The following is a 22176-nucleotide window of genomic DNA, read 5'->3' as shown; positions in this document are numbered from 1 at the left end:
TCTTATGGCTCTTTAAAGAGCCGGCAATTGGAAGGTCATACACTGAGATTTTGAACCCATTTGTCTAGAAGAGATGGTGCAGTAGTTTCTTCTTTTTTCCTACCTCTCATATTTTTCCAAGCAGATATCTGTCTCGTTAGACTCTAACATCCGATGCATAGTTATATGTATATTTTAGCCCAGAAACCCTATTAAAATGTACTCTGAAATATTCATCACCTCTCCCCCATCCCCGCCTTTTGCAGGGGAGGGTAATTGGGAATATTGATGTATTTTGCATTCAACTTGGGGCAGAGGAGACGTGGTTGTTTGGGCTTCCCTTTCTCTAACTTCCTGATCTTTTGTCCTACCCTGACTCAAGAGCACTGCTTTCTCATACCTTTGCCTTTTCTTACACCCCCTGCCTGCTTGTCCTACCTCCTCTCAATTCTTTCTTATCCACTTAACCTCTTGCCACTCTAACTTCTCTTTCCCCTCTAAACTCCTTATGAACTCCCCAAATACCCTTCACGCTGGACTCCTCACCCTACCTATACCCTTCAGTCTCAGTGAGTATGGCATAAGATGTTTGTTGGGATACTTACCTTTGTGAGTACTTATGGCTAATTTAACAACAAGGAGTCTGGTGGCACCTTAAAGACTAACAGATATATTTGGGCATAAGCTTTCTTGGGTAAAAACCTCACTTCTTCAGATAGTTAAAAGTATTTCTTGAAACATAAAAGGATTTGGTAATCCTATAAAAAGAAAAATATTTGTCTTGCTTAAGAAAGCTGAAAGCTGATATAACCTCCAGGAAACCCACCTCACTGAGTCTGAGGCTGAAAAGATTTTAGAAAGTGTGGACTGGTGAAGGTGTTTTTCGAAATTACTCAACCAGATCTTGGGGGTGTCAATCTTGTTCAATGAAAAACTGAACACACAAACACTACCAACTCATAAAAGACACTGAAGGAACACCCTTACTTGTTGAAGTTTGTATTTCTGATGTTACATACAATCCTATATGCCTCCAAAAAAGATGATCCCTCCTTTCTCAATCAATTATTTTCAAGATTAATTGACTCCTCCTAAAAAAAATTGATTATAGAAGGGGACTTCAATAAAGCATTAGACTTGCTTTTGGACAGATTGAGCAGACCCCAATCATCCCAATTATCTGCTAGGTAGACCATTAATGCCCAGAGAGAAGAACTGGGTGTACAGAATATATGAAGACTGCAGCATTCTACAGGTAGATACTACACCTTTTTCTCACCTCTGCATTCCATATACTCACAGATTGACTATTTTTCAGTAACATGTGGCTTGATGAGCTCTGTTATTAACAATGAAATAAAAGTGATTATGATCTCTGATCATGCACCTTTGCCATTGCAGCTCTCATCTCCTGAAAAGCTGCAGGCTGTCAGAAGATGGTGGTTAAATTCCTCTTTACAAGTAGACACACAATTTAAAAACTTTGTGAAGGAAGAAATACAATTTTTCTTTGAAACCAATGAGAACACCCTGGTCTCCTAAGTGATCTTGTGGGATAGTTTCAAGGAATACTTAAGAAGCAGAATAATATCCTACTCTCCCACAAAAAAAGAACTAGACATGCCATGCTGATGAATTTCAGAGGAAATCTCAAGGAGGCAGACCATCAGCTATGCTGATTTCCTCCTCTTTGGGTAAACTCCGAGAGAGGACTAATCTCGGGTACGAAACCAATAAAATAACTGCAGCTCAGGCTGAATTTGCTTTGTTTAGATTAAAACAGAGATACTGGAAATCAGGCAATAAAGCTGGGAAATTATTAGTGCATAGACTTGGAGTGAACTCACTAAAAGCTAAAATCCCCTCAGTTCACTCAAGTCAGGCTGGATACTCACCAATCAAAAAAATATTAATGTACAGTTATCCAAATTCTACCAATGGGTGTATTTAGAGGAAGACCTTAGGGAGGAATCTGTCACAATTTTGGCCTCTAAGAAAGTGTGATATCTGGTTGCTTCTAAGTTTAAATGTCATTCGTTCTGACATTCAGAGTCTTCAATTTGGGGTAACTCCAAAATTTTAATTGCCTGTAGATGCATTCTATTGCCTGATTGGATTAACAAAGGGATTTTGAACATAAACCACGTAACTAAAAATGATTCCTTCATGCCCTTTCCTCATCTTAGGGAGAAATTCCAACTGGACCCAAAGAAGGAATGGCAACAGCTTCAACTTAAACATGCTCTATGACACCAGTTTGACCTCCCTGCCTTTGCAACACCTGATCCCCAACCCACAGGGCTTTCTAAAAAAGTAAAACTACCTACCTATGCCACTGGCCAGTCTGTATTTCCACCTATGAAGCAAATTGGCAATCAGCAGTGGCAATATTAGAAATCAATGGGAACATTAGCTATCAGTTTCCCTTACCAACATCCAGTGAAATCAGACCCACCATAAAGCATTGCTCACTGGATTTGAGATTAAGATTGATCCATCAGAAAATCTTTTGGAGGATGCACTAGACTCCATGTAGATGTTTCAGGTCCTGTGCAGCCAAATCTGACAAATGCTGGTGCTGCAATGCAGCAGGCTGTAACTTATTCCACATACTATGAGATTGCTCTGTCATCCATCTTTTTTGGACAGAGATAAATATTTAGGCCAATTTCTTTCTGTCCAACAACATGGAACTTCTGGCTGGCCATGCCATCTTAAGGCAGGCCAATCTATCTTGGAAATTGAAATCCTTTGACAAACTTTGGTTGGGTAGAATTCTGATCATAGCCTAATGTCTAATTCTACACTGACAGAAGTAAGTCCCAAGTGTGCCAATGATCAAAGAATAGTACTGTCACTTGTTCAGCCTGGTGACAGTGGAACAAAACAAGTTTTCCAATAGAAACAACCAAGATAAATTTATGGATATATAATTTGGAAAAATGGGAATAATCTATTAACTTTCTCATTAATGCAACCTTTTTGTTTTTGCCGTCCCCTTGCGGCCCTAAGCCCCTCCCATTCTCCTCCACCCATTCTCTCCCTCTGTTTTCTTTTCCCTCTTTCGCCCTCTCCAACCTATCATTCCTCTCCTCTTTCACTTACCTTTCAGGTTTTAATTTGGTCCTCTTTCAACACTCCTCTTTCTTTCCTGCTTCCCCCTTTCCTCATCCCAAAAGGGAATAATTCTGGAGATTAGTTTACGATTTTACTTGATAATGAACCCTACACTGGGGGGTGAATAACAAAAATAGCATTATTATTACATAACTACACGGGCAAATCTCCTTAACCAGTTAACAGTTGTCTTTGTTACACTATTCTTTGCCCTTAATAATGAAGAAGTTTGGTTCTTACCTACCTTGTTGTATAATCTGATAATGGTTCTCTACTTGAGGTTAGAGACCTTTCTTTTCTTTGTTATCTTTATTAGCTGTATTAAAATAAACAACCAAGAATGAATTTTAAAAGCCCCATTGTAGGGCCTGATTGTTCAAACCAATATTACAAAATTACTTACTATTGTGTATTATCCCTTTGGTTTCAAAGAAATGATGCTTGATTGCAACCACTTCACTAAGGGCTTAGTAGGGGCCTGCAGGATTGAGCTTGTGTTCTGCTCTATAGACCTAGATGTGCTTGGAACCTGAAAATCTGACCCCAAATATCAGTGGGAAAATATTTAAGAATTTTTTTCATTACGATTGAGAAGAAACTAACTCTGTCATGTTGAATCAACAGCAGCACCATCATTGAAAAGCGAATATGTTCGACTATGGAGAAACAGGAAGGCACATATTTTTTATATTTCTATGGAATCCTCTCACCTAAGGATGTTTGTGTGGTCCTTGAGTCAAACAGACCGTACTGCAGGAGTGTGGAAGTAACCCATATTGGTAAGATGCCAAGTGCTTTACACAGTATTAAGAAGTGTAAATGATGGGGGAAAAATTGGTGCAAAAACCAACATTCACTCCAGATAAAATGGAGGAAATGATGGCTGGTTGAGGGATCAAGACATGGTGAGCTAAGGTAATTTGTGGCCCTAAGCCCAGAAAATATGTGGCTAGTCCTTACCAATCCCTCCCCCCAAAACCAAACATGATTGAGCTGGTTTCAGAATAGGGGGCTTAGGTGCTGGCCTATTCTACTTTGCTTTTAATCTACCCCATAACTGGAGAGACTTGTGGATAGCACAGGCTGCTCTGAAAAGGTTTGTCCTCCTTTGCCAAGAAGTTATGCAGTTTAGGGCTGCTGCTGGATGATCAATTTCTCCTACAGTCCAGGGTGGCTCCAGTGACCGAGTGCCTTTCTTCCATCTGAGTTTGGTGCAATGACAGTAACCAGTTGGGATGCTTGCCTTCCTGCAGTTATCCTTGCATTATCATCTCCACATGGAATTCCGTAATGCACTGTACGTACAGATGTGCTTGGAGATCACCTAGAGACTCCAACTAGTGCAAAGTGCAGTAGTCCGACTACTGTAGTGGAGTTGGCAGTCAGAAGCACATTACAATAGTATTCCATATTCTGTATTGGCTTCCTGTTCGGTTCCAGATGCAATTCAAGGTTATAGTATTGAGCTCTAATGATTTGGAGCCTAGCTTCCTGAGAAACCGGCCTCTTTCCCCAGGCGCCATTGGTACAATTAAGATTAGTTGATTCACTCAAGCTAACAGTCCCTTAAATATCTGGGGCACCTTATCAGAGTGTTCTCAGGTGAGGACCCTTGATTCTTGAATTCACTTCTATTCTACTCTGTTCAGCTTTATAAGCCACATTCTGCACAGTGGTGTATGAGAAAGCACTTAAGTGTGTTTAATCCTCAAGATACTGTGCAAATAATGGGAAGGTCAGACTTTCTTCTGAAGGCTAAGGGGTTTAAAGTAAAATTGTGGTCAGATATCCCTATTATTCATGTGCCTGCATATCTTTCTGAAATATTCTCCTTTGAGTCTGAAACTTTTCATGCTTGGCCTTAGCCCAGGGGTAAATTGTTTATGAATATTTTGAGAGAGTTCCCTTTCCTAATTTTTCTTTTATGGATGGTGTGTGTGGGTGGGGTGGAGAATAACTTTTTCTGCTAAAACCCTTGTAAAAATATTAATGCTCATCCATACCATGAAAACAGCTACATGAGAACATCTCCAAATTTGGTATATGACCAATCCACACTGACAGAGTCTCCCAAATAATTATGGGGGGGAAAGAGTTAAAAATTAAGAATTTATTAGGCAGTTCTTAGCATGCTTAGTAGTGGGCTTCTGCTAAGTCTAATTAAGGTCTGTCCCCTCTTGGCTTCACTAGAGAATGAGGTCATGTTATTACACAACTGGAGGTGTCATATTAACTAACATGACCTCATTTTCTAGTGAGTACAAGCCCCAAGTGATATCATTGCAAGAACTGAATATTCTGTCTGAGCAAGGTCCAGGCTGGGACAGAAACTGCTGCTTCTCAGGCTACGATCAGGACTGGCTACAATCCTGCTCCCATCAAAGTCATATTAAAAAACATATACTTTTTAATTCCAACGATAACAAGGAAATTGGCCAGAAAGAGTACTGAAGCTCTGAGATCAACGAAAGAAATTTTGATCGAAGAGTCAAAACTTTCCCATTGTGATTGAGTAGCCCTGGTTAGATCTGGAAAGATATAGATTTTTTTCACCTTATACTTTAGAATACTTTGTCACTTCCACATTGCCTGCATAACTGCAAGCCTGTCACTAATGGACAGAGAAGCCACAAGTACAGTTATACTTACAACAGAAGAGACAGGCATAGCAAATTATGACATTCTTTACTGAAATTATATGGTATTTCAAAATCTGGCAAGGAGACACAATCTCATGACATTGATCGGGTAAAGCTCATACTTGACTGTTACGTGTTTTGGAGTTACTTTCCAATGATTCGATGTTACAGTGCAATGGGGCATTCTCTCTACTCATAACACCAGTTACAATGCCAGATTCTCAGCTACAACTGAGAAGCACCCAGCACAGCTCTGGAAGGAAGTACAAAGCTGACATGAAGTTCACCATTGCATTCTCCCAATGCTGGGCCAGCCAGGTGCCAGGATGATTCCCTGGAGGAAGTGAGAACTTGTTAGCAGTTGTTTTGAAGTCTTTTTAAAATAAATATATTGACTTATTAGATAGTTACACATTAAGGTTACTGTTCACTGTGTGATACGTTGACTTGTTTTCCCCTTATCATCATTTACAGTTAAGCCTGAGACTCCATTTGGCATAAATATCACATTCCGAAAGGATGCAAATGAGTATTTTATTCGATACAAGACCCCGCATTCAAAGAAGAAATATCTAAAGGACAAATTAATACACGAACTAGCCTATCGGCAGGAAAACGGGACTTGGGAAGTAAGTGAAAATGTATAGTGATTTTCTTACTAATTGCTTAAGTCTATGTTAGTAGAAGTACTAATAATATATGCAAAAAATGTACTTCATTTCTATTGTCCCTTAGCTGAAAACTTGAGAAACTGCAGTAATTGCTATTAGATCATTTCACTTCTAGGTTGCCATTTCAAATCCATTCCAGGCTGATAATGATTGAAAATGGTCTGAATCCATTAGACCACTTACAATACCTCCTTCACAGGGGCATCTTGGATTAATTAATTAATTAATTAATGTTTATTGCAATTAAAATAGAAAGTGTGACATTAGTGCTAAATTTAAGTAATTGTGATCATTATGTTTTTATTTTTATTTTATATACAGATCAATAGATAGGTAACATTAGATGTATGCTGTTCATTACCATATTTAATATGTACAGTTACTGTGGGCTAGATTGTGATTTGGACTAACCAAGGGAATACAGGAACCCATTACTGTCCAGCACAGCTTCTGAGTCTGTTGGGCAGCACAGCTGAGCCAGTGCAGGAATCGGTAATAATTGACAGAGTGGGCTGCAGGGAGAAACCAAAAACAGTTATTGATCCACTGGTTCTTTTGTATGCACTTGTATAAAGCATATAGTGCAACCAGAGCTTTGGAGCAAGACTGATACACTGAAACCAGTAGATAATATAGCTAAATATTGGCTTGCTAAATTACAACTCTCTTTGAGATATTTTGTGATGAAAGGCACACATGAATTAGGGAGATATTATTATATTATATGGTTATTAATTTATTATTATTATTAACTATTAATTAATTCTGGGGCAGAATTCTGTGATTCTCTGACTCTCAGACTAGGCCCTGGGCTACAGTCCCCTGTGGGCCAACTGTGATAGCTCACCAGGCTTAGCTGGGTTTCCTGGCCTGCAAGTCTTTCCTTTGGGAGCTGTGACCAATGGATAACACAGTGACCCAAAACAGCCTTCTTCAAACAAAGTTTTGTTTACTCTTGACAATAGGAACACAGAACAACAAGACAAAAGGATTAAAACAACAAAAGACTTATATGCATATCTGCTTTACCTAAAGCTTATGTAGGCCTAGCTTATCCTAGACACCCCCATTTTTAGGGTTAGGATTCAGCCTTCTTCCCAGCAGGCTCTGCCCCTCTCACCCTGGTTCTTCAGGGCTTGTCCATTCATCCCCCTGTTGCCAGCACAGAGTGCCCGAGGACAGCAACAGCGGGTTCGTTGCCCGGTGTGCTTCGCGTCAATAAACACACCAGGTGGAGAAGCAAACAAAGTTTATTTGAGATCTCAAAGCGGTGCAAGGAGACTGGCACGTCTCAAATCAAGCACACTAACAGAAACAGTTTTTCTTCTTTTATACATTTTGCAGTTAAGCCTCACCCCCCCCCCTTCTCCCTCTAGCCCTCCCTTTCTCCCCCCCCCCCATTCTTCCCTCTACCCCTCCCATCCCTGGTAATAGTTACTAAGCAAATAACGATTACATTTAAGCAGTTAAGTCATTCTTGGCAGCTATAAGCCTAGCTTGTTAGGAACTTCTTTAAACCGTTATCTTGTCCTTTTTCCCTTCAGCCAGAAACATGCAGGCCTCATTATTACCGCTTGATACCGGTGTGAGCAGGGGGTTGCACACAGATAACTGGTTGCTTACATATTCCAATTGCACCTGGCTTTTGAGGTCAATTAGAGTTTAAACAAGGAAGGAGTTTGGTTCATTTAGGCCTAGTGCAGGAAGGCTTCATTGACACTTGTGATTTTCCACCCTCCCGAGTTACCTAGGGTGATGGTGTTGCCTAGTGACGTCAACATCCCCAAAGTTCTTTGTCTGCCGTCTGTCTCTGAACCGGTCACACCAGGGGGCGAAGGTATCGTATCGTAGCTAATAGTCCTGGGTGTGTGCTGAAGAGTAGTTAGCTGGGCTATTATCTAGCATCCTGGGTAGTTTCCTGACCACTGAGCTATTGAATTAACTTAATATATGCATACAGTAAACATCTTTACAATACTCAGACAAACATAGAGCATGTAGTATTCATACATTGAGAACAAACGAACACAAGAATGGCCATACTGGGTCAGACAAATGGTCCATCTAGCCCAGTATCCTGTCTTCCAACAGTGGCCAATGCCAGACGCTTCAAAGGGAGTGAACAGAACAGGACAATTATCACCCAGAGTATGGGATTGCATCCCTGACCATCTTGGCTAATAACCACTGATGAACCTGTCTTCCATGAACTTATCTATTTCTTTCTTAAACCCAGTTATATTTTTGGCCTTCACAGCATCCCCGGTGACAAGTTCCACAGGTTGACTGTGCGTTGTGTGAAGAAGTGAGAACAGGCACTTGCATGGCACTGTTGTAGCCAGTGTCACAAGATTTTGGAAGGCACTTCAGATTCTTAAACATGAAATATATGGCAGAATGTGTGTAAAACACAGAGCAGGAGACATACAATTGTCCCCCAAGGAGTTCAGTCACAAATTGAATTAATACATTTTTTTTTAACGAGCGTCATCAGCATGGAAGCATGTCCTCTGGAATGATGGCTGAAGCATGAAGGGGCATACGAATGTTTAGCATATCTGGCATGTAAATACCTTGCAATGCCAGCTACCAAAGTGCCATGCTAACGCCTGTTCTCACTTTCAGGTGATATTGTAAATAAGAAGCGGGCAGCGTTATCTCCCATAAATGTAAACAAACTTGTTCATCTTAGCGATTGGCTGAACAAGAAGTAGGACTGAGTGGACTTGTAGGCTCTAAAGTTTTACATTGTTTTGTTTTTGAGTGCAGTTATTCAACAAACAAAATCTATATTTGTAAGTTGCACTTTCACAACAAAGAGATTGCACTACAGTACTTGTATGAGGTGAATTGAAAAATATTATTTCTTTTGTTTATCATTTTACAGTGCAAATATTTGTAATAAAAATTTGGCCTCCACAACCTCTCTTACCTCTCTCTATGTCACTGATACCTACACAGTGTTGCAAGTATGATGGTCCGGTCCAGTACACCGTACCAGTAAGATATTTATAGCCGGTACTCTGCACAGGAAAGACACAGGAGGAGTACCGCCCCCAGCCCCGCCCCCAGCCCTTCCACATAGCTGCGTCTCCTGAGTCCTGTCTGGGATCTGTACAGCAGCCCCGCCGGAGGATAAGACTGGGGGCGGTACAGCCGCGCTGGAGGAGCTGACAGCATGGGACTGCCTGGCGGCCCCACATTCTGCTCCTTTTGCCACTGCAGTTCCCAGGAGAGCAGAACGTGGGGCCGCTGGGCTAGCTCTCCCAGTAACAGCAACAGCAAAAGGACCAGAATGTGGGGCTGCTAGGCGGCCCCACACCAGCAGCTCCTCCAGCGTGGCTGTACCGCCCACAGACACGCCTACAGCCCTGTCCTCCTCCCATACAGACCCCAGATAGGTCTCAGGAGATGCAGCTGCATGGAAAGGTTGGGAGCAGGGCTGGGGGTGGGGCTGGGGGCGGTACAGCTACGCTGGAGGAGCTGCCGGCTGGAGCCGCCCAGGAGCCCCACGTTCTGCTCCTTTCACCGCTGCGGTTCCACAGAGCCCTGCGGTTCAGAATTCTCTGGTGCAGCGGGAGGAAGACAGAGGCCCCTTTCCCCAGGTAGTGTGGGATGGGTCATGGGGAGGGGACCGGGAGAGCACAGGTCTCCCGGGCTCGGGGTGGGGTGGAGTCACGTGGGGGGTCATGTGGGGAGGTCACATGCCCCCCGTTTAGCTGGTGTTCCCCCTTTGTTTCCCTCCCATGAGTGCAGCGTACTGATAAGAAATTAATTCTACTTGCACCACAGTACCTAAGTGTACTGTGACCATCCGCTCCTCCCCATTACTGCACATAAGTCTGTCTCGGAGAGATCCGCAATTCACCATGTGGTTCTCTCAGTCATCGCAAACCCATCTATCTATATTTCCAATGACCAACTCTGCCATACTATTACCCATCTCTTCCTAATAACCGGGATTCCCTCCCCCAGAGAGGTATCCTAAGTGCAAAAGGATACCATGGCATCATCTTAAAGGAGGGTCCCAACTATGGGATCATTTCCCTCTGCTTCAGTTTGATGTTCTCCTTCTCTGAGACTTTCATCCTTCTCAACAGCACGGAGGTTGTCTACTGGGGGTGGGACCACTCTACTGTGTCCCGGAAAGTCTCATCTGTGTACCTCTCTGTCTCCCTAATCTTCCAGTTCAGCCACTCTGGTTTCAAGAGCCTGTATTCGGTCTCTGAGAGCCATGAGCTCCTTGCACAGAATGCACACATACACCACCTGCCCACAAGGCAGATAATTGTACATGCTGCATTCTGTGCATTAAACTGAATAGCCCCCACTCTGCTGCTGGACTTCTACCTGCATTCGTTTTACTTCTCCAGCTTTTTTGTTTGGTTGGTTTGGGTGGGTGGGGAATAGGATGTTTATTAGTTTATGTTTAGAGAATGTTGGGTATATCTGGCTTTCACGTTCCCTCTCTAAACTCCCTCGCAAAACTCCCCTGTTTGCTGCTCCTGTTTACTAGCTCGATTATTCCAGGCAGCTTCACATCCCTCACGTATGAATGTTCTGAGTAGCTAGCATTTTGAATAACATTTGTCATATAAGACCAGAGTCCATTCCTCCAGCCCTATTGTCCTGCCCTTTGGAAATGCTCAGGCTGGGCAGTATCTGCAGGAATAGGCTCTGCCCTGTGAATAATTGATTGCGTATGGCTCTCCTATGCATATGCATTTCCCTGGGCTGTTACTGGGATGCACTCACATATAAAGCAGGGCAATTGTCTCTGTGAGATAGCTAAGGTTTCAGAGTCTGGAAATCTTCTTACAAACATGATTTATATATAAATAAGCTTTCCCTTACTGAATCTGAAAAATATAATTTTCCATTCTGACAAAAAATAATCAGCTCTTTCTCTGTTTAGACAATACATTCTCAATATCTTCGGGTAAAGTTACTGGGGAAAAGCCTTCAGATGGGTGCAAGTTATGAAGTGAAAGTGCGATCAAAGCCCAATGGAAAGTATTTCAAGGGTATCTGGAGTGAATGGAGCTCCTCCGAATACTTCCAAAGTGCAGCGGAACACCCCATAAAGAAAAGTAAGCAAAGGGAAACCACTTTCTTACATTTGCAAAAAGCCTAAAACCTGACCAAGTCACTTGGTACAGCAGATCAGGCGTGGGGCTAGGCAGAGTATCAAGGGCTACTGACTTCCTGCTTCTCTACTTGGCCTCAGCTCTGCTGCCTGTGCCAGCTGCCAATGGTCCTCCAGGGATTATCCACGTGCTGAGTATAGCCAGAGTGCTGCACACTGCAGCCACGTCTTCACCCTTCACATGCCCCACCTATTCCCTGCACCAGCAGCTGGAGAGAGGGTGACATAGGAGCTGGCTGCCCCAGTTCTGGGCCTGTTGGGGAGGCCCCAAAGCCAGCTGAATTCCAAGCAGTGGCAATAGGGCCAGAGTGCATCCTGTTTATAACTAACAGGGTGGCACAATATGGACAGAATGGGGCAGAGAATCTGGCTCATTCCGTTTTGCGGATGACTCTGAGCCTCCAGAGATAAAGAGCAGTTTGCATCAAACATCTTAGCCATAGAAGAGTTAAAGCAGTACAAAAGGATTCATTTTAATATTGCCAATTGTAACATGCATTTACCTTATTTTAATCACAAACTACATTTCAGTTGTGTACAACAGCAAAGTTTTTGATCACTATGGACCTGGGACAGATACAGACCGGTGACCTACAAACGGAAGGTTGAAAATATGTCCTCAGGCAAAGGGTCTGATCCTCAGTTTTGGCTGAGATATACTCACTGCAACCCCTAAGGCAGATAAGCAAAAGTTGCTATACCCCCACCTTCAAATTCCCCTGGACAGCCAGAGCATAAATCAATGGACCCGTAACTCAATGAGCTGACGATGCTTCCCTGAGGCCATCGGCAGCCAATGCAGTTTAGAACAGCCCTCAGGCTATTCTAATCTGGACTAGGAGACTAATCTGGTGTTTAGTCAAGGATGAAGGGACTGCAAAGCCACCTTTTCCCACCTTCAGACAGATGGAAGAAACAAGGCAGTTGAATCAATACATCACTCCAAACTGTATAAAATTTGTCAATATTCCCCAGTAATAATAGGTTGTTTTTTTCTTAAAAGAGTATGTCATGATCGCGGACAATAATAATGCATATAGAAACAAACCTAATATGGTATTTATTCTTTACTTTTTTGTTAGGCACTGACATGGTTGTGGTTATAACTACTGTGGGCTTCATTTTGCTCTTTGTCACGCTTGTTCTGATCCTAATGTTTTGGAAAACCAGGTAATTTTAATCTCCTTTCATCAAAAGAATATTAAGCCAATCATACTGTGGCAAGCCCATCTCATCCTTTTATACTATCCAACAATTCTCACCCCATTCCCTGGCCTCTCCCGCAACATGAACATGTACAAATCATAGAAGAATTGAGAACGGGAGAAAGGCAAGAGAGGAGGTAGGCAAAAGGAGACTGCCTAGTGCCTTTGTCACCTCAAGATTAGATTGCTGTCACATGGTCTACATTCTGGGATCATTCAGAAGCTGAAGCTGGTGCAAAATGCTGCAGGCTGTTTATTGAGTAATGGGAGTGCATTAGACCAGTACTCTGTGGTCTGGCCTGGCTTCCAATAAGCTTCTGAGAGGAAATCATGCTGTAGGTTTTAACCTATAAAGTCAGGTTTGGGAGCTGGTTACCAGTGAGATTACCTCTCTTCTCATGATATATTGCCACAGTTGAAATCAACAGAAGTGGTCAAGCTGGAGCTTGTAGATCAAACTGTTCAAAAGTGGCACTAATTTTGGTTGCCTCAAACTTTTGGTTGCCCAACTTGAGCGCCTGATTTTCTGTGGTGCTGCACACCTGTGTCTCTCATTAACTTCAGCTGAAATTCCAGCAACTGAGCATCTTTGGAAAAACAGGTCTTAGATGTCACAAGTTAAACACCTCATAAAAGAGGCATCCAAAATTCATGGTCACATTGACAAAGAGGGAGTTTAGGCTCTCTGCCTCAAATCCCTATTGGAAAATACGAATAATATGTACCTAATTATCTCTTACTATGGTGTTTTGTGGGTTAATTAGCCAATGGTTTGTGAAGTACATTGTGGATGAAAAGTTCTATCCACATAACAGTAGAATATTATTATCATTCGGAGGCAGTGGGATAAGACATATATTCCACACCACTCATGTCCTACCTCTACCTTCACTGTTGGAATAAGAGTTCAGAAATGGCCGTCTTAGAACAAATATCTCATGCGGGATAATGCAAAACACCCAGATGGTCGACAAGAACTAGTATGATGATATAAAATCTATTATTGCTACTCTAACACTACTAATATAGTGCCTTCGATTATGGCTGTTGCTATAATCCCTTCTTGAATACTTTTATTGTTGCTACGTATCTCATTTCAGAATCAAGCCAGTTTTGTGGCCAAAACTTCCGGATCATAAAAAAACTTTGGAGCAACTGTGCAAGAAGCCAAAAAAGGTATGTGCTGCCTCTGCTGTGATTACCTGAGTCTGTGTTCAGAAAACATAAATAATACTCATACATTAGAGTTGGGACCCTACCAAATTCATGGTCCATTTTGGTCAATTTTCCAGATATAAGATTTAAAAAATTGTAAATTTCATGATTTCAGCTATTTAAATCTGAAATTTCACAGTGTTGTAATTGTAGGGATCCTGACACAAAGAGGAGTTGTGAAGTGGTCACAAGGGTATTGTAGGCGGGGTTGCGGTACTGCTACCCTTACTTCGGCGCTGCTGCTGGCAGAGGTGCTGTCTTCAGAGCTGGGCAGCTGGAGAGCGGCGGCTGCAGGCCAGGAGCCCCGCTCTGAAGGTAGAGCTGCTGCCAGCAGCAGAACAGAAGTAAGGATGGCATAGTATGGTATTGCCACCCTTACTTCTGCGCTGCTGCCTGCAGAGTTGGGCCCTCAATCAGCAGCCGCTGCTCTCTGGCCGTCCGGTTCTGAAGGCAGCGCAGAAGTAAGAGTGGCAATACCGCGACCCCCCCCTAAAATAACCTTTCAGCCCCCCTGCAATGCCCTTTTGGGTCAGGACCCCCAGTTTGGGAAACACTAGTCTCTCCTGTGAAATCTGTATAGTAAAGGGTAAAAGCACACAGATTTCACGGGGGGAGACCAGATTTCATGATCCGTGATGTGTTTTTCATGGCTGCGAATTTGGTAGGGCCCTAATTATAGTATATTTGCTGTATGTACTGGGCCATGTTTTCAAAGGGCCTTCTAAATTTGATTCACAAAAACTACCATTTGCATGTGTAAATAGTATTTGCATATGCAAATGAAGTAGTCAGCCATCTAACTATTCGACTGGCAAATTGAGATTTTGCTTGCGCAAAACAATGATGGCCCTTGATGGCAATGAGTTGGGGTCCCTTTGAAAAATTGTACCATGATATCCTTCCACTTTTATGTAGTCAATACGGTTACTCAAAGTGTGTAAAGTTAAGCATGTACATTATCCTTTGGCAGACTGAGGCCTAACAGGCTACAGTTCCAGCTGTAAGGTATGGAATTATCTCATTGATTTACAATTATCTATACTATTTTTCCTCACTGAGAAAGTTAATAGTGCTGTTTTGTAAGTGAAATAACATGCTCCAGATAGTGCATTGTTTGAAAGTACTCAAAAGTCTGAGGCATTTAGCCTTTGGCCTCACATCTCATATTTACCCTAGGTCATAACTGCTCAACCTGGGGTCACAAACAGATGTCAGGGGGTCATGACTAGCCTGCTCTTTCCTTGTTGCTAAAGTGGAAGGGGGCCTTGACGATTCTGGCTAGTTGAGAAGGGGCTGGGGTGTGTGAAAGGTTCAGAGTCACTGACCTAGATGAATCTCTCATAAAGGCTAGTCAGTCTGTTATGTGTTAGTTCCCAGAATTGCACCTGGAACTGATTTTGATTCAAGATCGTTTGTTGCGTTGGTTGGTTGTTTATTAGGAGGAAAGATTTTAGTTCTCTTTTTTCTTTATGAAAATTTTAAAGTACAGAAATAAAAATTCTTCTAAAATCTGATGACTTATGGGAGTGTCTTCCCGTAACTTAGTACCTGTAGTTAACTGAACATATTATCCTCTTTCTCACACAGAATTTTGATATAAGCTTTAACCCGGAAAGTTTTGGGTATGTTCATATTCATAAAGTGGATGGCATTCAAGCCAAAGCAGAAGTGGAATGTTTTCTACAGCCATCAGCTCCTCTAGATGCAGATGTTTCAGAAAAAGTTTGCAATGGATCAGATATGAAGACGAGCCTCTCTGCTGTAGACAAAAGCATCCTAAAGCTTCCTGTGACTTATGGAGGAATTTGGCCATCTGACACGTTGAGTGGGCACTTATGTGAGACTCACCTTTCCATGTTAAATGAATCCAGCAATGGCATCCCCTATAAAGTGTGCAGTAGCAATGGTACACAACTATATAATTGTGGTCCTATGACCCATTCCAGCTCTTCGGAGGACCCCACTGTTCAGCCCAGATCAGGACCCCTAAATACCAACACAGTGTCCCTAATACAGCCCAATAATGGAATTAGGTCATCAAATAAAGACGAAGCATATGTCACAATGTCCAGCTTTTGCAAAAATCAGTAAACCTCAAAAACCATAGGAACATAGGATTTGCTGTAACAGAGCAGACTATTGGTCCTTCTTGTTTGGGTCTCCTGCCTCTTGCTGGTTGATTCAGTGAATAATAAATTCAGTGATAATGTACCTATCCCCATTTTGCAATGCTGTAATCAATGGGGATGGATTTTTCTTGGCCTCCAAGGACAGTGGACCAAATTCCATTCTCAATTACATCAGTGCCAATGTGGAGTAAATCCAGTGTAACTGAAAACAAAGTTAGTTCAATCGGTTTAAGACCTTAATCATGGGTGGTAATTAACCTATAACAATAACAAACTATTAAATTGCACTTCTCTACTGCCCTCTATCTAAGCATCGGTGAGTGCTTCAGATTCGTTAACGCTCCTATCGCCATCTCAGTTTACACAGCTACAGATTTTGTTAATGGTCATAAAATCCCTATCATGAAACATGGCTGCAAAGTCTAGATAGGTTAAGTAGATTCTGATCTCACTTAAACTGGGGTGAATGAATCCGGAGTAACTTGGCTGAAGTTAGTGGCACTATACCAGGTGTTAAAAAACAGAATAAGTGAGATCAGAATCAGCTTGTATTAGTTTGGGATTCAGGATCTGAGACTGGTAACTCATTCCCCATCAAGCACTCAACTCCCAGGGGAAAGAGTGCTCACACAGCATCTCCTGCTAATGAGTGCTGATACACTCCCAAGATAGCAGCACCCATCCTACCACAGCAAGGGCTGTGCTGATGCACGGCATGTGAGACTGTGTACAATAATGAGTAAAAATAGATGTCTTGGTGCTCAAAGGCTGCAAATAGATCAGCTAAGCCTGCAGCTTGTGTGTGTAAGAGGATAGAAGGTGGAAGCAGAAGGCCGGAGGGAACCAGGGCCAACAAATGTAAACAGTTTCATAGTGGTTTTATGTAGGGATGGGACCCCAACAACCTCCCCTGGACACTGGGAAAGTTCAGACCCAGAGCCAAATTTAGCAACTCAGGCCCAGATGCCAGTTTGCTGTATTTTCTGTCTTCATTACTACTGCATCAACAGTTTTTATTGGACAAAACAATGGGCCAAATCTGCAGCTAGTGTAAATTGGCTTAGCTCTGTTAACTTCCAAGGATCAATGCTGATTCGCACCCGCTGAGGGTGTGGCTTATTGCTCCATGCCTAGGAGATAAAAAGGTACCTGGGGATCTGGTCCCTAGGGCCAATTAAAACACAACTACAAAAGATGCAACATTTCAGCGCAACCAAGTCACTGTCCTATTTTTTAACAATCTAAACAGAAAAATACATGTAAAAACAGAGTAGTACAAATACAGCATTAAGAAAAACACATGGCAAGATATTAAAGGGGTGATTCTCAGCTATGTTTATGTTGATCAGCATTGATTGTACATTAAAATGTGGGGCCAGATCCTCAGCTGGTATAAATAGGCATAGCTCCCTTGAGGTGCATAGGTGACATGCGTGACACCTTTTTTCTCTGCCTTCTCACGCATACATTAGTGTGGCCTGTGAGTATTTCCCAGGGCATTCGTTTTGTCCTGGGTACCTGACATATCCTTATTTTTTCATTATCACCAGTCATTGTGGGTAAGAGTGAGTCAATAGATTTTGTGCCTGGGCTGGCAAATTTTCCTGACTACTTTGCAAAGCTGGTACCACTGTAAGATCCATTTTCTTGTAAATTGCCCAGTAACAATGTCAGAGGAGTGCTCAGCTTTCTCCACTAAGGGGAAACCTTGCCCCGCCCCCTCTTCTTACTCCACAGCTCCATGGGGTTCCTTATATTCTGTCACCAAGGGATGGTTGATCCACAACGTAGTTCCACTGACCTGGCCATTACCCATTGGGGACCAGGTGCACATGGGAGTTGCAGAAGCTGCTACAGCCTCATGGTTGCATGACAGCCAAGGAATATGGCCTGAAGAGAGAAAAGCTGCTTTGCTGTGCTCTAGGCTAAAGGTTTGCCCCTTTGTGAGGTATCATATCCTCTAGCTGCTTTAAATTCCCCTTTCGGGAGTGATGGCCTGATTAGTGCAATAATAAGTAACCTCTTCAGGCTGTTTACTTTTTAAATATTAAATACCATGGGAAGGACTAAACAAAAATCTGCCTTTTATCCTTTTCTCAGATTAAATTAAAGAAAAAGAAAAGCGGTTATTGTTCCACTCCAGCGATGCCAGATTCTAGACATTTATGTTTAATTTGACCTGATGGTCCTGATTCTGCTTTTCTTCCAATACAAATCAGGATAATTCCATGGAAGTAAATGGGCTAGAACCTTTTGGTCTGGGTGAGTCATGCTTAGCACAGAACCACAGGGATAGAAACTGTGACTCCAAGCTGCATGGCTGCTCTAACTTGCACTGGCTAGTCACAGCCCCTGAGAGGCTATTACATTAGCCAGGGACGGCTGGAGCACAACAGCACTCCAGTAATGAACCCCGTCTTCCCACCCATGCCCTGTAACAACCCCGCACTGTGGGAAACTTCAGCCAGGCACAGCTTTATGGTCTGTTTACTCAAAAGGGCCAAGGATGTGGACCGAAGTAGTCAGTGTATTACAGTATTTTTTTATGACTGTTTAGCACATAGTAGTAAGATGATATAGTCTGATAAAACTGAACTAAGCACTGGACTTTAATTCCTTTGCTTTATAATGCTTCTATTTCATAAAAACAGCTGCTAATGCTTAAAATATGCAGACTTGCACAGTGCAAATCTAGATGCAAACAGATTGAGTCAGGAAGCTATTCTGTTCTTTTACCACATTACCAAACATGAAAAAGAATGCCATATAAAATAATAGATTAAAATAAGTATAACACGACTTACTTACATACAAACTCACACATACACAGTGTTAAAAAGTAAAAGGATTATATAAGCATCTATCTGCAATTTTAAACAATAATGCACGTATGAAAGAATAGTCTTACTATTCATACTAGAAAACCATGTTGCTATTTTATACTGTAAGAGTGGATTATTGTAAACATTAACCACTACTCTACTTAACAGCAAATTCTCGTACATACCTTCCATATGCATTAGATATATTTTTTGCATAGCTGCTAATGTCTGAGTACTATCATATTTCTGTCTTATTTAATGAAATAACATGTAAACCTGTTTTGTAATGATTTAGCATATTAAAAGGATGTCTATTTGCATTATATATTTGTGGCTCTCTCTCATCTTTGTCATGATATAACTGTCTGCCACCATACAAGCTGTTGCGTCTGTTTCTACATTTATTGAAACTAGTTTTCTATGGGTCTAACTCCACTGAGCCTGGATCTGATCCTACTTCAGGCAGCATAAATCAGGAATAACTCTATTCAAGTCAAAGGAGTTAAACCACTGTGAGATCAGAATTAGGCCCAGTATGTAGGTCTTTACATAGTGTCATGCACTGCCCAGTTTTTAAATGTGCATTATATCCTATTCATTGTCCAATAAGCAGTAAGAGAAAATGGGCTCTTTAACCCTGTGAAACCTCTCACAAACTGGTTTTACAGCAGTGTTACTGCATGGAGTTCAGAGTCCTTACTCATGATTTACATCCTCGTGAGGGAACCTGGGCTCTGTAACTGTAAAACTTCTCTATATTGAATATGCTTTGTGGCTAATATTGGTAACAATCATGGGCTTGATCCCTGGTTAATGAGGGTTGAGGACACTCAGCAGCTTTCACCTCATATTTAGTAAAAGTCTTTGGGTTGTGAACCGAAGGTTACCATGGTGGGAGTGGGGCGGGGGGGGGGTGGGAGGATGACCAAGGTGAGCTGGACAGAGACATATCTGGGTTGTGCTGGAAGGAGACATTTTGACTTGTCCAAGGAGAAATGATATCTTTGACTTTAGACTCTGCACAATCCTGAAATGTATGGATTTCAGTCACCACCACTGTGTCCATAGTATATTTGTGAATAATCATTGGTGAATTACAATGATTCATTAATGTTATGGCTCTGTCCTCTCATTTGCCCTCCTAAGAAAAGAACACACACAAGTCTAATAATCTTTCAGTGCCATGGCAACGTATTAGGGACTGTCACAATTTGGGATGCAGTTCTGACAAGTGAGAGTTTGTGTCGCAGCTTGTCCAGTAACCTGAGTGCCTTAATATGCACGCTGCTGCAGTAGATCCCTGTATGGAGGCTCCCAGCCAGCATACAAGCATGCACTCTGTGTCTCTGTGTTGAGCAGCTCAGATCCAGTAACTCTGGCTCCAGCAGCCTCATTGTTACACCACAGCCACATTCTAGCCTCCATCAACCTTGGTTACTAATTGCCAAAAGAGCCCAGCACACCCTCCAGTCCCAAATTCCCCCAAAACCATCTGCCCTGAAATGGCCTGGGGCCTCTTCTGGAACATTCAGCAGAGTAATAAGGTTCTTTGTTCCTTCAAAGAGGCGAAAGCACAGCAGCTTGTTGCTTTAACTGGAGTTAATAATCATCTGAAGTCAACACAGTACTGGGTTGATTGATTTAGAATAAAAATAACACACGTTTATTTAATCAATAAGAGGACGGTTTTAAGTGAGGCCAAATATAAGGAATAACATTAGAAATAGTTAAAAAAACAAAATGCTGTCTAATGACTAAGACTTAACAATGCTATGGTCTTGGTTCAAGGTAAGATTCTTACCACACCTCCTTCCAGCAAGATGGCTGACCTCTCCCTTGGTCAGGATCTCCCACAAAGTCCAAAGAGCTCAGTTCCTTTGTCTTCGTAAGTGAAAGATTACTTGGGGTTCTTTGCTCCTTTCTGTTATAGCCCAGTGAACTTTTGGAATATATCCTTCTCAGCATTCAGTGCCTCTGCTGTGAGGCAAGGTGCCCTGGAGTTTGATGAAGAAGATTTCTTCTCCACTGGTGCTTTCTACAATGCAAACTGATCTGTTCCCGCAGCCTCCGATGTGCCAGTGAATAGCCACTTGACTGTGTTTCCACCTGGTTGGAGGCGTTGGCCTCTCCTTTGTCTGGAAAAAGCCTGTTTACCCACTCCCCAGACTTACCTGGTTCAAACAGATTTTAGTCCCATGTTTCCTTCATATTTGTGCAGTCCTTTGAACATGTACTGTACCCGCACTGTGCAAGAACATCAAAGATCAGTGTGTTACTGGTTTTCCAGTGGTACCCTGCACAACACCCATTGAATACAGATAAGTGAATTTGAGTGCACTGAATTGGTCAGGCCAGCTGAAAGTCACTACCTGATACCAGTGAGCCTCTTGCCCTCTGGCATTGCAATACTCCTACGGGCACAGTGAATTATGCTTGGATTGCTTATTAAATGAAAAAATATCATAGCTGCCAGTGATGCAAAGCAGCATATATAGATTAGCATGATCATTGATTGGTGCCACAGTTCCATATATATCCCTTTGTGCTGATGTTGGCATTCATATTCTTAATTATATAACGATTTTATACAATTCATATTCCTGGGGGAATTCTGCGCCAAAAAAATAAAAATGCTACAAAATTCTGCATATTTTATTTGTCAAAATAACACAAAATAATCACGCCAGTTTCAATTAATGTTGGTGATTTATTTAAAAATACCTGTCAGCAAGTATGTCTGTAACAATAAAGACAACAAAAAGATTCAGGAAATGTTTTTTGACAAACAGATTCCTTACTAGGCATATTAATACAGAACTCTGAGTAATAATTCATTTAAACTACAACTCAGAAAAGTATTTCCCGCATCCCTCAGAAGCAGTGCAAAGGCTTGGAGGCGTCAGGGATAATGGAGGAGCTGAGGGCGAGGGAAGTAATTTCTGGGAGCCTGGGACTGAACCTGGAGGGTTGTTGAGTGTGAGAATGGAGAAATATAAGGTTTTATTGTGGGATGGGGAGAGATTGTCAGAGAGTTAGGAAGCCTCCCTCATGCAGACCCTAGCTCAGTGGTGTCACCCCACTAGCTCTCCCATTCATTCAGGCACATCTGCCCCATCCCTGTCTTTCCCTAAACCACCTTTTCCCTCTGTCCCAATGTGTCTCTGACCCCTTTCCCCCCATCCTCATGTGTCCCTGCACCCCCACTGTCATTCAGCCCCTGGCTCAATGGGGTAACCCCACTAGCTCATGTGCC

The 22176-nt window shown here is 42.2% G+C and overlaps 2 protein-coding genes across 2 annotated transcripts in view; one reads left to right on the top strand and one right to left on the bottom strand.

Annotated features, from left to right (window-relative positions):
• Positions 1–19248, top strand: part of IL7R (interleukin 7 receptor) — a 31763-nt gene extending 12515 nt beyond the window's left edge. The window contains exons 3-8 of the mRNA XM_054032811.1: positions 3721–3875; positions 6210–6364; positions 11322–11496; positions 12635–12722; positions 13858–13933; positions 15560–19248. Coding sequence (XP_053888786.1) covers positions 3721–3875; positions 6210–6364; positions 11322–11496; positions 12635–12722; positions 13858–13933; positions 15560–16063 — 1153 coding nt within the window. The 3' untranslated portion in view covers positions 16064–19248. The remainder of the gene's footprint in view (positions 1–3720; positions 3876–6209; positions 6365–11321; positions 11497–12634; positions 12723–13857; positions 13934–15559) is intronic.
• Positions 1–20862, bottom strand: part of LOC128839638 (uncharacterized) — an 85924-nt gene extending 65062 nt beyond the window's left edge. Inside the window, exon 1 of the mRNA XM_054032812.1 lies at positions 20730–20862. The gene's annotated coding sequence lies outside the window, so the exon portion shown is untranslated. The remainder of the gene's footprint in view (positions 1–20729) is intronic.
• Positions 20863–22176: the final 1314 nt, after the last annotated feature.

This window comes from Malaclemys terrapin, chromosome 6 (assembly GCF_027887155.1).
Source record: "Malaclemys terrapin pileata isolate rMalTer1 chromosome 6, rMalTer1.hap1, whole genome shotgun sequence".
NCBI lineage: Eukaryota > Metazoa > Chordata > Testudines > Emydidae > Malaclemys > Malaclemys terrapin.
This window is presented reverse-complemented; position numbering and strand designations above follow the sequence as displayed.